Source organism: Ctenopharyngodon idella, chromosome 24 (assembly GCF_019924925.1).
Source record: "Ctenopharyngodon idella isolate HZGC_01 chromosome 24, HZGC01, whole genome shotgun sequence".
Taxonomy (NCBI): domain Eukaryota; kingdom Metazoa; phylum Chordata; class Actinopteri; order Cypriniformes; family Xenocyprididae; genus Ctenopharyngodon; species Ctenopharyngodon idella.
The window spans coordinates 4,529,076-4,542,823 of NC_067243.1; the positions used below are offsets into that span (position 1 = coordinate 4,529,076).

Here is a 13,748-nt window from a genome sequence, read left to right on the forward strand (position 1 = left end):
CTTTAGTTGATTGGAACTTCTTAATTATTGCCCTGATAGTGGAAATGGGGATTTTCAATGCTTTAGCTATTTTCTTACAGCCACTTTCTATTTTGTGAAGCTCAACCATCTTTTGCTGCACATCAGAACTATATTCTTTGGTTTTTCTCATTGTGATGAATGATTAAGGGAATTTGGCCTTTGTGTTTCCTCATGTTTATACTCTTGTGGAACAGGAAGTCATGGCTGGACAATTTCATGTTCCTGATCACCCTGGTGTGCTAAAAAAATGTAAATATGAATGGGAAAATACTTCAGAGATATTTTACTCATAAAAAATTTCTAGGGGTGCCAATAACTGTGGCCAACATGTATTGGAGAAAAACATGTATTTCATAATGTGATTTTCCCCCACTTTCGATTGTTTTCCTTCAATGAAAGGTTAGAATTTTGTGAATTTTTTGAATGAAAGATCAAAAAGGATAAACAATGCAGATTTATTTTCACAGCCGCCTTTGCTCATATTTACTAAGGGTGGCAATAATTGTGGAGGGCACTGTATATACTATTATAGTATTTAATCATATTTTCAATTAGCATTTATGTTTTTATAATTTCAGTTTCAATTTTAGTTTAAGTTTTAGAAATTCTGTTGTGTTTTTGTCTTTTTTTTTCAATGTTTCAATTTGTATTTCAGTTTTACTTTTGATAATTTTAGTACTTCAACTTGGAACTTCTTTATTTCAGTTATTTGCCAAGACATCATCTCTAATTTAAGTTTTAAGTTTTTCATCTAATGTTTATATTTTATAACCCTGGTTATTAAGACAAGGCATAATCTAATCCCAGACTAAAATGCATGTTTGAGCTGTTTTAACTAAAAGAATATCTTAAAATATGTCAGTGTTATTGTTTTGTCTCAAGATTCACATCAGTAATGTTTGTTCTAAGACAAGTTTATAAAAGACACTTAAATGTCCTATTTGAACTAAGGCCTAATCCTTGTTTAATCTAAACTCTGTCAGTGAAACCAGGCCATAATGTTTTATTTCAGCATAATTTAATTTACTGAAAACAAATTTTTATAGTTTTAGTTAAAGCTGCGGCCCATAAGTTTTGCCTCATAAGTGTTGCCATCTCTGTTTGAAACCTGCAATTGCAGTTATTTGTGGAATTATCATCTTTACGTGGGTTGTGCATCGGCATGGCTTAGAGGTCTATGTTGTTTTTATATAACTTTTTTTTATTTTTTTATTTTGTTATATATCAATTAGTGTATATATTGTAGCGCTCCACTACGGGAAAAGAGGAGAACAGACATGGAATGAAGTGAAGTGTCACCTCGGAAGGCATCTTTATTTTTTCAAGTAGTGCAAGTTAGTATGTTGAATATTTTTAATGAACTTTAATTGAATTAAAAAAAAAATTCAATAAGGAAAGACAGTTAAGACCCTGATGAAAGATCAATATCTCTCAATCTGTCAGAATTAAACATAACCCTAAATTAAGAGTTAAATCAAAAAGCCATGAAAACCCCATTTAAGGTGTGTTGTACACAACATGCTTTTACACAATGGTGGCAACAGCATTTTGATAATTCAATAAATGTTTTATTTGTGTTTTATCTGTAACTATTTTAAATGAACTTTTATGTTGCGATGATTTAGGAACATATGCACTAACAGAGCATGTGATGTCTCGTGTTCATTGGCACCTCGAGTTTATTTATTTGTCGGAAATTGTTTGTATGATGAGATGTCAAGTGTTGCTTTGTCAATGTGTAAAACTGCTGCTTCATTGCCTGTTAGAGCAGAAAATTACAGCTTTGCATGAAGGAATGAATGTCAGAATATCAGTTTCAACTCATTTTATTTAAAAAGTAAAGCTTCTCAACTAATCGTAATTCAGAATTTACAATGTACACTTTATGCAAGTTAAGCTCAAAGACAAAATTAAGATAAAGAGCAGTTGAATTATTCACATTTGCCATATTTTCCAACACTTTTGCACCAGTGAAATTTCATGACTTGTTTCAGTAACACTTTACAATAAACATTAGTTAATACAACATGAACTAACAACAACAAATATTCTAAAGCATTTATTAATATTAGTTTATGTTAATTTCAAGATTTACTAATGCATTATTTAAAATCAAAAGTTAAAGGTAGGGTAGGCAATGTTTTTCCACAAACACTTTTTGTTATACTGGTTAAAACATCTTCACATCCTGATAGCAAACAATAATAGAAGTGGTCTGAATATTAAATGTACATATATATATCATCTGTGGATCTGTGGACCAAAAATGTTTGTCCAATCGGTGAATTCAGTCCGAATGCAATGATAGGATGTCCTTCCTGCCTGTCAACGTATGTATTTGCATACCTGCGAGCACATACTGTTTTTATATAATATGTGATTTTTGATGCTAGCTTCTCCAAAATTGCCTACCCTAGCTTTAATATTATTTATTGGACAAATATTGTAACAGATGTATTGCGCATTGTTAATTAATGCATTTATTGTAAAGTGTTACCGAAACTTGTGACTTTTCCACAGTACATCACAATTGTAAAATGTCCAGGTTTTGCAGAAACAGCAATATTTTCCAGCTCTCCATGTTTTGCACCAAGAGTCTCTGAATTGAAGAAGAGTGTGTCATAAATCATCTTTGCAGCGCTCGTCTGTGTACAGGTGAGTGTGTGTCACATGTGTCGTGTCGGCTGGTTCTGATTGGCTCCAGACCATCAGTCGCTCCATGTGCGGCCGTGAGAACGAGCTCTCCTTCTCTTTGGAGTTCCTCCACTTCATTCTGCGGTTTTGGAACCAGATCTTCACCTGCGGGACGCATGAATTCATCAAACTGGAGTGACTTGCAGAGTGTGAACAACAAATGTATCTTGATTTAAAGGGTTAGTTTACCCAAAAATGAAAATAATGTCATTTATTACTCACCCTCAAGCCGTTCCACACCCGTAAGACCTTCGTTAATCTTCGGAACACAAATTAAGATATTTTTGTTGAAATCCGATGACTCAGTGAGGCTTCATGAAGCTTCGGAGCGTTATGAATCTTTTGTGTCGAATCATGATTCGGATCGCGTGTCAAACCGCCAAACTGCTGAAATCACGTGACTTTGGCGCTCCGAACCGCTGATTCATAACGCTCCGAAGCTTCATGAAGCAGTGTTTTGAAATCAGCCATCACTAAATAAGTTGTTATTTTGTTTTTTTTGGTGCACCAAAAATATTCCCGTCGCTTTATAATATTAATATTGAACCACTGTACTCACATGAACTGATTTAAATATGTTTTTAGTACATTAATGGATCTTGAGAGAGGAAATGTCATTGCTGGCTATGCAGGCCTCACTGAGCCATCGGATTTCAACAAAAATATTTTAATTTGTGTTCTGAAGATCAACGAAGGTCTTACAGGTGTGAAACGACATGAGGGTGAGTAATTAATGACAGAATTTTCATTTTTGTGTGAACTAACCCTTTAAGAATTTAAGATATTTGTACTGGAAAACAAGACAGAAACACTGAGGAAGAACATCATTTTTTGCAGTGCAATAAACCCTGAACTTTTCCAGACATTCTTCATGAGATCTGAAGGACAGAGGGAGGAGTTGAGCATGTGTTTGTCTGACCTGTGTCTCTTTCAAACAGAGGTCCGTGGCCAGTCTGTTGCGGTCTGTCTTGCTGATGTATTTCTGTTTGCGGAAGGTTTTCTCCAGCTCTCGTCTCTGTTCCTCGGAGAACACTGCTCGTCGCAGGATTCCCGGCCGAGACCTGGAGTTCAGCACTGGACTCCACAGTACAGACCCGACGCCCCCTGCAGGACACAAACACCACCTCTGTCACAGTGCTGCTGCTGCTGGTTTGACTGTTAGTTTGATGGGGTGATTGTTTATTTATAGGGAATGTATAGGGTGTTTTATTTCATTATGTACAAGAAATGTATGAGATTTATCCTAAATGTATAAAAAATATGTCCACAAAAAAGAGAGAAACATGCCATGACCTTTGCAATAATGTTTTTGATTACTAGTTTGTTGGGGTGTTTTTCCAAAAAGGAAAAAATGACATACGTAGTAAAATTTTTGGCTGCTAGTTTATACATTATAAATTATACATTCCCTATAAAATAAACAAATAAATCAAAATACCCTTAGAGGGGCTAAATCCTATACTTTCCCTAAATAAATAAACAAAAACATCCCAATAAACTAGCAGCCAAAAATTTTACTACGTATGTCATTTTTTCCTTTTTGGATATATTTTTTATACCTTTAGAAGGGCTAAATCTTATTAATAAATATAAAAACAACCAAAAACATTAACAAAGGTCATGTTTCTCTCTATTTTTGACATATTTTTTTTTATAACTTTAGGATACATTTCCTGTTAATTAAAATAATAAAATAAAAAAACAAACAAAAAATATAAAATACCCTTAGAGGAGATAAATCCATACATTCCCTATAGATAGATAGATAGATAAACTAACAACCAAGTATTATTGCAAAAGTCATGTTTCTCTATTTTTGTGGACACATTTGTATACCCTATATATATATATCTTTAAGTGTGTGTTACATTGTAATTTCCCCTTCCAAAAATAAAAAGGAAACATGAAACACACGTAAACAATTTTGGATCAGATCTTCACTACTGAGAGCTCAAAACTGACTGAAGATTTTAAAAGTAGCTAATAAAGTAAAGTAAAATTTTTGGCTGCTAGTTTATACATTATAAATTATACATTCCCTATAAAATAAACAAATAAATCAAAATACCCTTAGAGGGGCTAAATCCTATACTTTCCCTAAATAAATAAAGTTTTCTGTTTTCCTCTCAGGTGCTCTGAACACATTCAGCGATGCCTTTTTAATCTGTTCGACAAATCGCCAGCGCGGCCACCGTCAGCGCGTGAGTGAGGAGGTTAGTCACGCTCTCTGCTCGCCATTCACTCTAAATAGTTTCCACTTAAACGCCCTATTAAAGGGTCAGCTGACCCTCAACCCCGCCCACACACCCTCAACCCTGCTTTTCCTGCAACAAATGATCCGTTTGACATTCCGCCGCATTATCTTCTCCTCTCAGCATCCCTCAGTGTTTCCTTTCAAAAGATGGACCGCGGCTCATTCTCTTAACAGGGAGATGAGCTGAAAAAAGTCTATAAAAGTCATTTCTATTGAGGGCGTCATGTCTACGGGGCCCTGAAACGGACAGAATTGGCTTTTAGAGCTCTGCTTTTCATTAGCGAGGACAAAAAAACCCCAGGAGAAGCGATTCCGCCCTCCGCTGGTCAGGAATTCGGGTCATTGTGTGTTCCGGACTGATCCCAGACCTGCGCGCAGCGCGCTCCGGTGCTAGAGCCGCAGTGTTGCTGATCCCAGGTCAGTGTGAGCGCGCGCGGCGCGTTGAGAAGTGCTCGCGGGGTCACATGTGTGCGGTCGCTCTGAATGAGCTGATTGGTCACGGGGCAGGAGAGCGCGCGCGCGCGGGAAGATCGCTGTGGGAAAGTGTCAAACCACTAAACTGTTTCCAGGGAGGCTTTTTTTAAAACCCCAAAATCTCACAGATCCGGATTTGCCAGGTTTTTGGCACTTGGTGAGCACAAGCCCGAATTAGAAAGACGGTTTCAGTAAAGCGATAAAGAAATCACTGAGCTCACACGTTATATATTTTAGCCTATTTTCTTTTATGTACATATTTAGGCTATATATAAAAGTTATGACTTGGAATTAAAAAATATTTTGTTAAGTTACATTAGAATTAAATTGTTATTAGGAAATTAGAAAATAATGCATTTCAGATTCTGCATTTTACAATGTTGCTTTGTTTTAGGTTGTTGCTAGGGTGTTGCTATGTACTCGCCAGTGAGTTTTATGTGTTGTATTCAGGGTGTTCAAAGAGTTCAAAGACTATAGATATAGAAAGACGGTTCACTTGTGAATGTGAGAAACGGTTGTGTCTAGAAGGGATACAGCAACGGCCAGAAGTGAGGAAAAATTTCATAATAAAATAACAGTAAATTAATTTGCTATTTTATTAATGACTACACCTACCCCCAACCCTAAACCTACCCTTACAATACTGCAAATTCAGTTATTAAATAAAATAAATAAATATTAAAATGTGAAATAGTTGCCCGGAGGCGTTGCAAATATGGCCGCCGAGTAAACAGACTTTCCTTGAAAGGTACTTTGGTTGTTACTAGGTGGTTGCTTTGGTGTTCTGGGTAGTTCCTAGTGCGTTGCTCTATGATTAAATATAAATATAAATATCTAGATATATAAATAGAATTTGAAGGTGATTTGTAGCACAGACTCTTTTGATTGGCTGTTGTCCATCAGGGCGACTGGATGAGCATCTTTTAGCATCAAATTCATCAAACATTAGCAGAGGAGCTCTGTTGTGTGTGTGTAGGTGTGTGTGTGTGTGTGTGTGTGTGTGTGTGTGTGTGTGTTGATGAGGCAGTTTTCTTACTAGGGAACAGAGGAGTAGATGACATCACAGATCCAGATCCAGAGCAGCAGGGCAGAGCGACACCAGCCATTATAACTAGAGGAGAGACGGATGGATGAGTGAAATTGTGTTTTATTCACATTATATCAGCCATGAGTCTGCAGATCGAACAGCTTTATATCAGTGTTAAAAACATACATGACTGAATTTTTGCTTATATCTAATATCTATGTAAAGTATAATAAATCTATCTTCGAATATGCTTAAAATTAGTTTTGTAGATCTATACATTTCTTGAAAAAACTCATTTTCTTTTAATGCACGATAGAAGCAGATAGTGAAGGAAAAACATTAAGTACATGACCCATCTCATGAAGACAACTTTTTTTTAGCCCAGCATTATTCCCATATTTCCATTTGTGTTATTTTAATAACTTTACTATTTTCCTATCATGTGAAAATAGTTAATAAATAGTGAGTATATGATCTGTAGTGTGTGGCATGTATTTCAGTGATTAGATATTGAAAAGTAGCGTAAACAATAAGGCAAAGTGTAAATAATTAAGTTTGTGCAATGTTCAAATTAATTACTTTTAATGTACATCTTATTAATAATTATTAACCAGAATATTCTAGAGTAGTTGACAACATGACAACACACTTCATTTTAAACAACTTTAAAGAATATTTTTCTAAGTCTGGTATACTTAATAATTTCAATAAAACATTAAAATATGATTATAAAATATTTTAGTATATTTTATCTTAATCGAGAGACTACATGGAACAGTAAAAAAATAATTTTCCACAGCATATATATATATATATATATATATATATATAAAAGGTTATGACAAAATTAAAAATATTTTATATATAAATAAAATATAAACATATTTTCTTTTATATATAAATATCTTATATATTAAAGAAAACTTGTAACAAAATAAAAACAAATATTTTATATAGAAATAAAATATATAAATATGTTCTCTTATGTATACTTATATATTATAAATTGAAGAAGTGAAAAGCAAAATGCTAAACAATTGTGAAAACTAAAAAAATGGTGATCAGTTACAGGACATAAACACTTTCTTTTACTAATCTAAGATCTTGATATTAAGGTACAAATTATGTGCTCAAATTGGTGATTCTTCTTTAATTCACAAGTGAAAATGTGACTTATTTGTTTGAACTTTAAATACTGTTTGTAAATGTAGATGCACTCTAAAAATGCTGGGTAGTTTCAACTCATGTTTGGGTCAAATATGGACAAACCCAACTTTTGGTTTAAATTTTGAAATTAATTTTTTTTAAACCCAATGTTTGGGTTTGTCCATATTTGACCCATACATGAGTTGAAACAAGCCAGCATTTTTTAAGTGTGTGTTTTCATGAGGATATTGAGCGAACAAAGCTTTAATTTAATTGAAGTTGCATTAATATTGCATGAACTGACATGTTATTAGAGTTCAAGTCTACTCGCAGTCATAACATGAATATAACAGACGAGCATTGAGATATTAATATGTCATCTGATCTGTCATTGAAATGTCTTTTGCTTCATGTCAGTGTTGCAGGTCGTCTTACCTGGCGTTGGCTGAATAACGTCCCCGTCCTTCGTTTGCTGGCCCTTGTGGCCCTCAGGGGCCCCGCTGTGAGAAACACACTTCAGCATCAGACTCAGAGCGGGGAAACGCACACCTGCTGCAGGTGAGGAACTTCCCGGACGCAGCAGATTCTCTATGAGAAAACACTTCCCGGAATTCCCAAATCCAGGATGCCTCGGAGGAAATCCAGCCATGTCTTTCAGGTACCTCGTTCGTTTTAGGAGATCATTCTGGAGTGTAGAGTTTCTCCCACTGGTGTGTGAGTTAACTTCATTAAAAAACACAAAGAAAACAATGCGCTCTTTCCCTGGGAGTCTGTGATTGGCCGAGGCGCGGCGCTCTGATAAGAGTGGGCTCTTTCTGCGGGACAGAAGGTGGAACCCCTTCATTCATTATGTCAAAGTTCCCATTAAATGATAGACATTGGAGACAATAGACTCCCGGCCAAAGTTTAACTTGCACACCAAACAGACCCCAGCGGCAGTAAATAGTAATATCTTTTTTCAGTGCGTCCATTGAGGAGGCCTTTGAGAGCCGGCCTGGAGAAGTATCTGTCCCTCAGTCTATCAATGTGACTATATTTCTTTAGTTTATTGTTGTCCGTCGTCGCACAGCTGGGGACAATGAGAACTTGTTTGCAATCAACAAGTGCTATTTTACAACAATTAATGCGTGTGTGAATCTCACCAGCAATCCATTTTTATTTACCCTCCCTCCAAAAAAGATATTTTGCATATATTTTTATATTAATATATTATTTTAGGGTAAAAGATGGAAAGATGAGGTCTAATTTTAGCATCATTAAGATTATATTCTTAAAATTTGAGCATGTTATTTAATGAAAAATCTCTTTAGCATTACCATAATGTGAATTTTGGTAATTTTTAAAAATGTAAACGTAATGCTGTATTAAAAAAGCATTACTCTGTGTGTGTGTGTGTGTGTGTGTGTGTGTGTGTATATATATATTATAGTGTTTCTATATACATTTATATTATTTTAGGGTAAAATATGAAAAGATGAGGTCTAATTTTTGCATCATTAATATTATTTTATTAAAAATTAAGCATGTCACACTAATTAAAAGTATCATTAGCTTTGTTATATTGTAAAAAATGTATGGTATTTAAAATGTAAAATGTAATGCTGTTTGTCATATTCACTCTACTGCCTTAAATTTATGCTAAATTACATTAAAAATCACTTTACTTTCAAAAATTTTATAGTGCAAATGATGGTATTACAGTAATGAAAATCTGAGTATTGAAAATTACAAACAAAATAAGCTTCATTTTCTTAATGCAATATATATAAAAAGAAAACAAGTTTATATTCAGTATTATTCCATCAAATATTAATTTCTGAAAATTAAAAAAAACATTGTTTAAAAATGAAGATAAACTGTATATATGTGTTATATATTTTATATATAAAATAATAATATAAAATATGTATATGTAAATAAATATATAATAAAATAATATATTTAATAAAATGATGATAATTACAAAAAAAAAAATCATATATATATATATATATATATATATATTGTATAGCAGGAGATGTGTCTCATGGCTCGGCGAATGCTGGCCGCGTCTCTCAGAAGTGCGTCTGTAAACAGGCATGTCCAGCGCAGGGGGGAACCGGGCCAGTCTTTTGGGGGAAAACATCACCTCATGCTGGGCATGCTAATCGCCGCAGACAGCCGCTCTCTTTGTCCCCCCGACACAGAGCCAAAGGCCACATGTAATCAAATTTGCAGTTTTATTGGCCTCACTGGTAGCGGGCAGGCCGTCGGCCGATGAATATGTAATGTGTGTTAACAGGGAGCTGTTCGGATGTGGAAAGATTCTCCGTGGGGTTATAGATCAGGAAATCTGCTTGTGACTAATCAGACGAACAACAAACTGTGACGGACAGATCGACAAACTTTAAACTAGATTGTAACAGTGAAATCATCAACAATCCTCCTAATATTGAGGCCAAGGTGATGAAGTTAAGGTTTAACTGATATTTTAAGTATATTTACTAAAGAAATCAACACTTACAAAATTAAGAACATTTGCTTTGCTTTGAAAACTCATCATCTTGTTTTTTTATCAAAAGAAAAATTGCATGATTATTATTGCATTTTCCATACAATGTGCTGAAGTGTGACATTATATCTTTTTAAAAACTATGAAGAGAGTTTTAAAATTGCTAAATACCCGAACATTTGGTATGTATGAAACTCAAAACAGTGATTTCAGAAAAATTTTCTAAAAAATAATATCCTCTATACAGGAAAAAAGTGAATTTCTACTAATAAGCATATAATATATAATTTATATGATTTAACTTGCATACACTATTATGTATACTTTTTTTCACTTTTTTTCCTAATAGAGAAATTTCCCGTCTCCACTGTTCTAGTCCACATGGTTTTCTAAACAGGGAGAATTAGTCCTTTATGAAGTGGAGTCACTAAAACGTTAGTTCATGTGAACCCATTTGAAGCTTTTATGCCTTTTAAAGGACAACTGAAAAAAATTAGAGCCCTCATTGACAGTCTGTAAAGACTCCGGCGAAGTCCTCTCGTTGTGAGGCCAGCTGTGAAAGGTCTCTCCCCTCTTTTCTCTCCACGACCTCTTTAAAACGGCCGTCTTTCAATAGTTCCTGCCATCGCAGCTCTTCATATGCTGAATGGAGGTCCAGCCTCTCTGAATTAAAGAGCACAATGCAGGAGACCCGGTCCGAACATGGCCCCCCTGAAAACGAAACGCACACAAACACACGCACAAACATACACAAACAAACACACACACACACTCAGACACACACATCCATGTTGTTTAATGTTATAGTCCAGTTTTAAAGTGGGAAAAAGTACAAATAGGGGGAGAGAGAGATTTAAAAAAAAAAAAAAACTTTATTCACAAGTAGCCCAAAAGTACAGAAGAGTATCAGTGCCAAGCAATAATACAGTTTTTTACAATCGCTAGGACTCATTTCTCAATACTTGGGTCACTTTTTCATCCATTCAAAGGGGAAAACTCCAGAATAATTTTGTACTGTTATGTAAACATGGTTCATGTAACATGAACTGCGGTGACTTATAAACAAAGTGTTATTCTTGTTTTGTTAAGAAATTTTACAAAAGAAAACATTGTATAATGCTACCTGATGTTAGTGTTTTTTAGGTCAGTGTTTTATGACTGACAAAGTGTGTTTGTTGGGTGAAAACCTTTGCTGGAGTTCTGGAAGACTGAGTTGATTTGAGACATAAATGAAGTGTTTTGGTAGATTTAGTGCATTTTGAATGTAAGATTAACTGCTGTGCCAAGATGAAAGTTGGTTAGGAGAACTGAAGAGTTTTGAAAAAGTGACCCAAGTATTGAGAAATGTGTCCTAGCGATTGTAAAAAAACTAATTAAAAAAACCATCTCAAGATTAAAGTCATTATAATGCGAGATTAAACTCGTTTAATTTAGAGAAAAAAGGTCAAAATACAATGTTGAGAATAAAGTTGTTGTGTTTCGAGAATAAAGTGTTTAGAGAAAAAACATTAAATTTCAAGAAAAAAGTCAAAACAAAATGTCGAGAATAAACGCATTCGGTCAGTGTTCATTGCACTCTGATTAAGGACATGACAGAGTTAGATCACTTAGTCAAGCTTACTTTTCACTTAGTTAGGCTTACTTTCAATTACAAAAGAAATATCATTGCCAAGGACAAACATTGCTGTTTGCTGATTAATATTATGAGGTCGTCAGCATATGCTGATAAACAAAAAATAAAAATCACAATGTGGTACTCTTAAACCATCCAAACTCTTCAGAATTTGTTGGAGTAGTGGTTCGATAGCAAGAGAGTATAATATTCCTGACAATGAACACCCTTGTCTAATTCCTCTGCTAACCTTGAATGAAGCACACAAGCCACCATTAATCTCAGTTACACTCTCAATGTCACTATTAATAATTTTTAACATACTTTAACATTTTTCATGGAAACCAAAGGCTTATAAGGTATTCCATAAATATGAATGTTCAACTCCATCGAATGCTTTTTCTTGATCTAGTGACAACAAATCGCATTTGATATGAAATAATTTAGAAGCCTGTATTATGTCCCTGATTAAAGAAATATTGTCCAAAATGGACCTACTAGGCACACAATAAGACTGATCTGGATGGATCACCTGTCCCATTACCTTAGCCAATCTATTTGCCAATGTTTTTGAAAGTAATTTATATAAAAGTGAGACCGGCCTCCAATTCTTAATCTCAGTGAGATCTCCTTTTTGGAAGAAGAGTAACCACTGCTCTTCAGCAGCTCAAAGGCGACCCACCCTTCAGTAAGCTGTCACTGAACACCTCCTTCAGATCAACTCCAATCTCAGACCAGAAGGTTTTCTGAAAATCAACCAAAAGCCCATCCATACCTGGAGTATTTCCGGACTCCACAGGCATCGAGTTCTGACGGAAGAGTGACCTCTGACCCAAGGCATGACATAATGATGAACGCGGAAGTGCAGAGGATAGAGCAAAACAAAACACCGGTCAAGAAAATTTTTAAAGAGAAATGTTGGAGGATTTCGATATAAGAGAATAGGAGCTTGAGTTTGTTGCACAGCTCTATTTGTTTGAACCGCGGAGGCATCTAAACTTACGATATTCTTACATCCTGCGTCATACATCGCTTCAGGAGTTACTCTTGTGGCACATGTCGACTTGAGCAACATGCATACGGTCCTCTGCCGGAAGCTAGTAATTATTACAGTTAATAAAGTTTTAAATATGGATATTTTTCTTACAAAAACTCATCGCTTTGCTTCAGAATGCCTTTATTAACCCACTGAAGTCGTATGGATTACTTTTATGATGGATGGATGGATGGATGCATTTTTTGTGCTTAACTACCATTGTAAAGCTTGGAAGAGCCAGGATGTGATGGAGGTTTTAAATTTTAGTACTGATTCGGGTCGGTTCAAACCCCTGCAGACAGTCGGTCAGAACTGTGTAATGACATCTAATTTGAAGAAAATACCCCAGACTCCAGAATCTCATTAAAGCGTTTAATGAAGGCAAAGTTATGGTTTTGGAACAAATATGGAAATAATCTTACATGAGTAATTATTTAAGTAAGCCTTTACGAACAATTATCATGCAATAACAATCTTTATAAGTATAAAATTCAACTACGATCAGTAGCGTTTACCCACAACGCAACTAATAAGCATATCCCCCAGTGGTGTACTGATGTGCACGTGAACTGATCCTCTCCTCCGCTTTAATACCAGTTACAGCGCAAAATAAACATGAATGAACATCTAAAGGTATGTTAAAAGATACAGTACAACTTACCGAAATCCATATCATGTCTTGTGTAATCGCTTACTTAGTGTTCAACCGCGGAAAGACGGTAATAAAAAAGCTAGTAAACAAACAAACAAACGTAACATCACATTTACCTCAGAACATATTCAGTGAACATAAATTCATTAGTCAGCTAGAAAAATTAACTCTAGAGAGGAGCATTTAGCTAAATATATGCACCATATTACATATTAATTATAATTTTTAATTCAATAGCCTATAATGCATGTTTAAATAAATCCATCAAGTTGACAGCACCATTTAAATGTTTATATTTAAAAAAACAAATTGGAGTAGAAATAATTTTAAAGTTAGTAGGC

At 34.8% G+C, this 13,748-nt stretch overlaps 1 protein-coding gene across 1 annotated transcript; it reads right to left on the reverse strand.

Annotated features, from left to right (window-relative positions):
• Positions 1 to 1,831: 1,831 nt before the first annotated feature.
• On the reverse strand, positions 1,832 to 8,767 carry dbx2 (developing brain homeobox 2). Its single transcript, XM_051884195.1, has 4 exons — positions 8,052 to 8,767; positions 6,480 to 6,554; positions 3,635 to 3,819; positions 1,832 to 2,820 (listed from the first exon to the last, which is right to left on the reverse strand). The coding sequence occupies exons 1-4, from the start codon at positions 8,458 to 8,460 to the stop codon at positions 2,641 to 2,643; spliced, it is 849 nt and encodes a 282-aa protein (XP_051740155.1). The 5' UTR covers positions 8,461 to 8,767; the 3' UTR covers positions 1,832 to 2,640.
• Between the last annotated feature and the right edge of the window lie 4,981 nt (positions 8,768 to 13,748).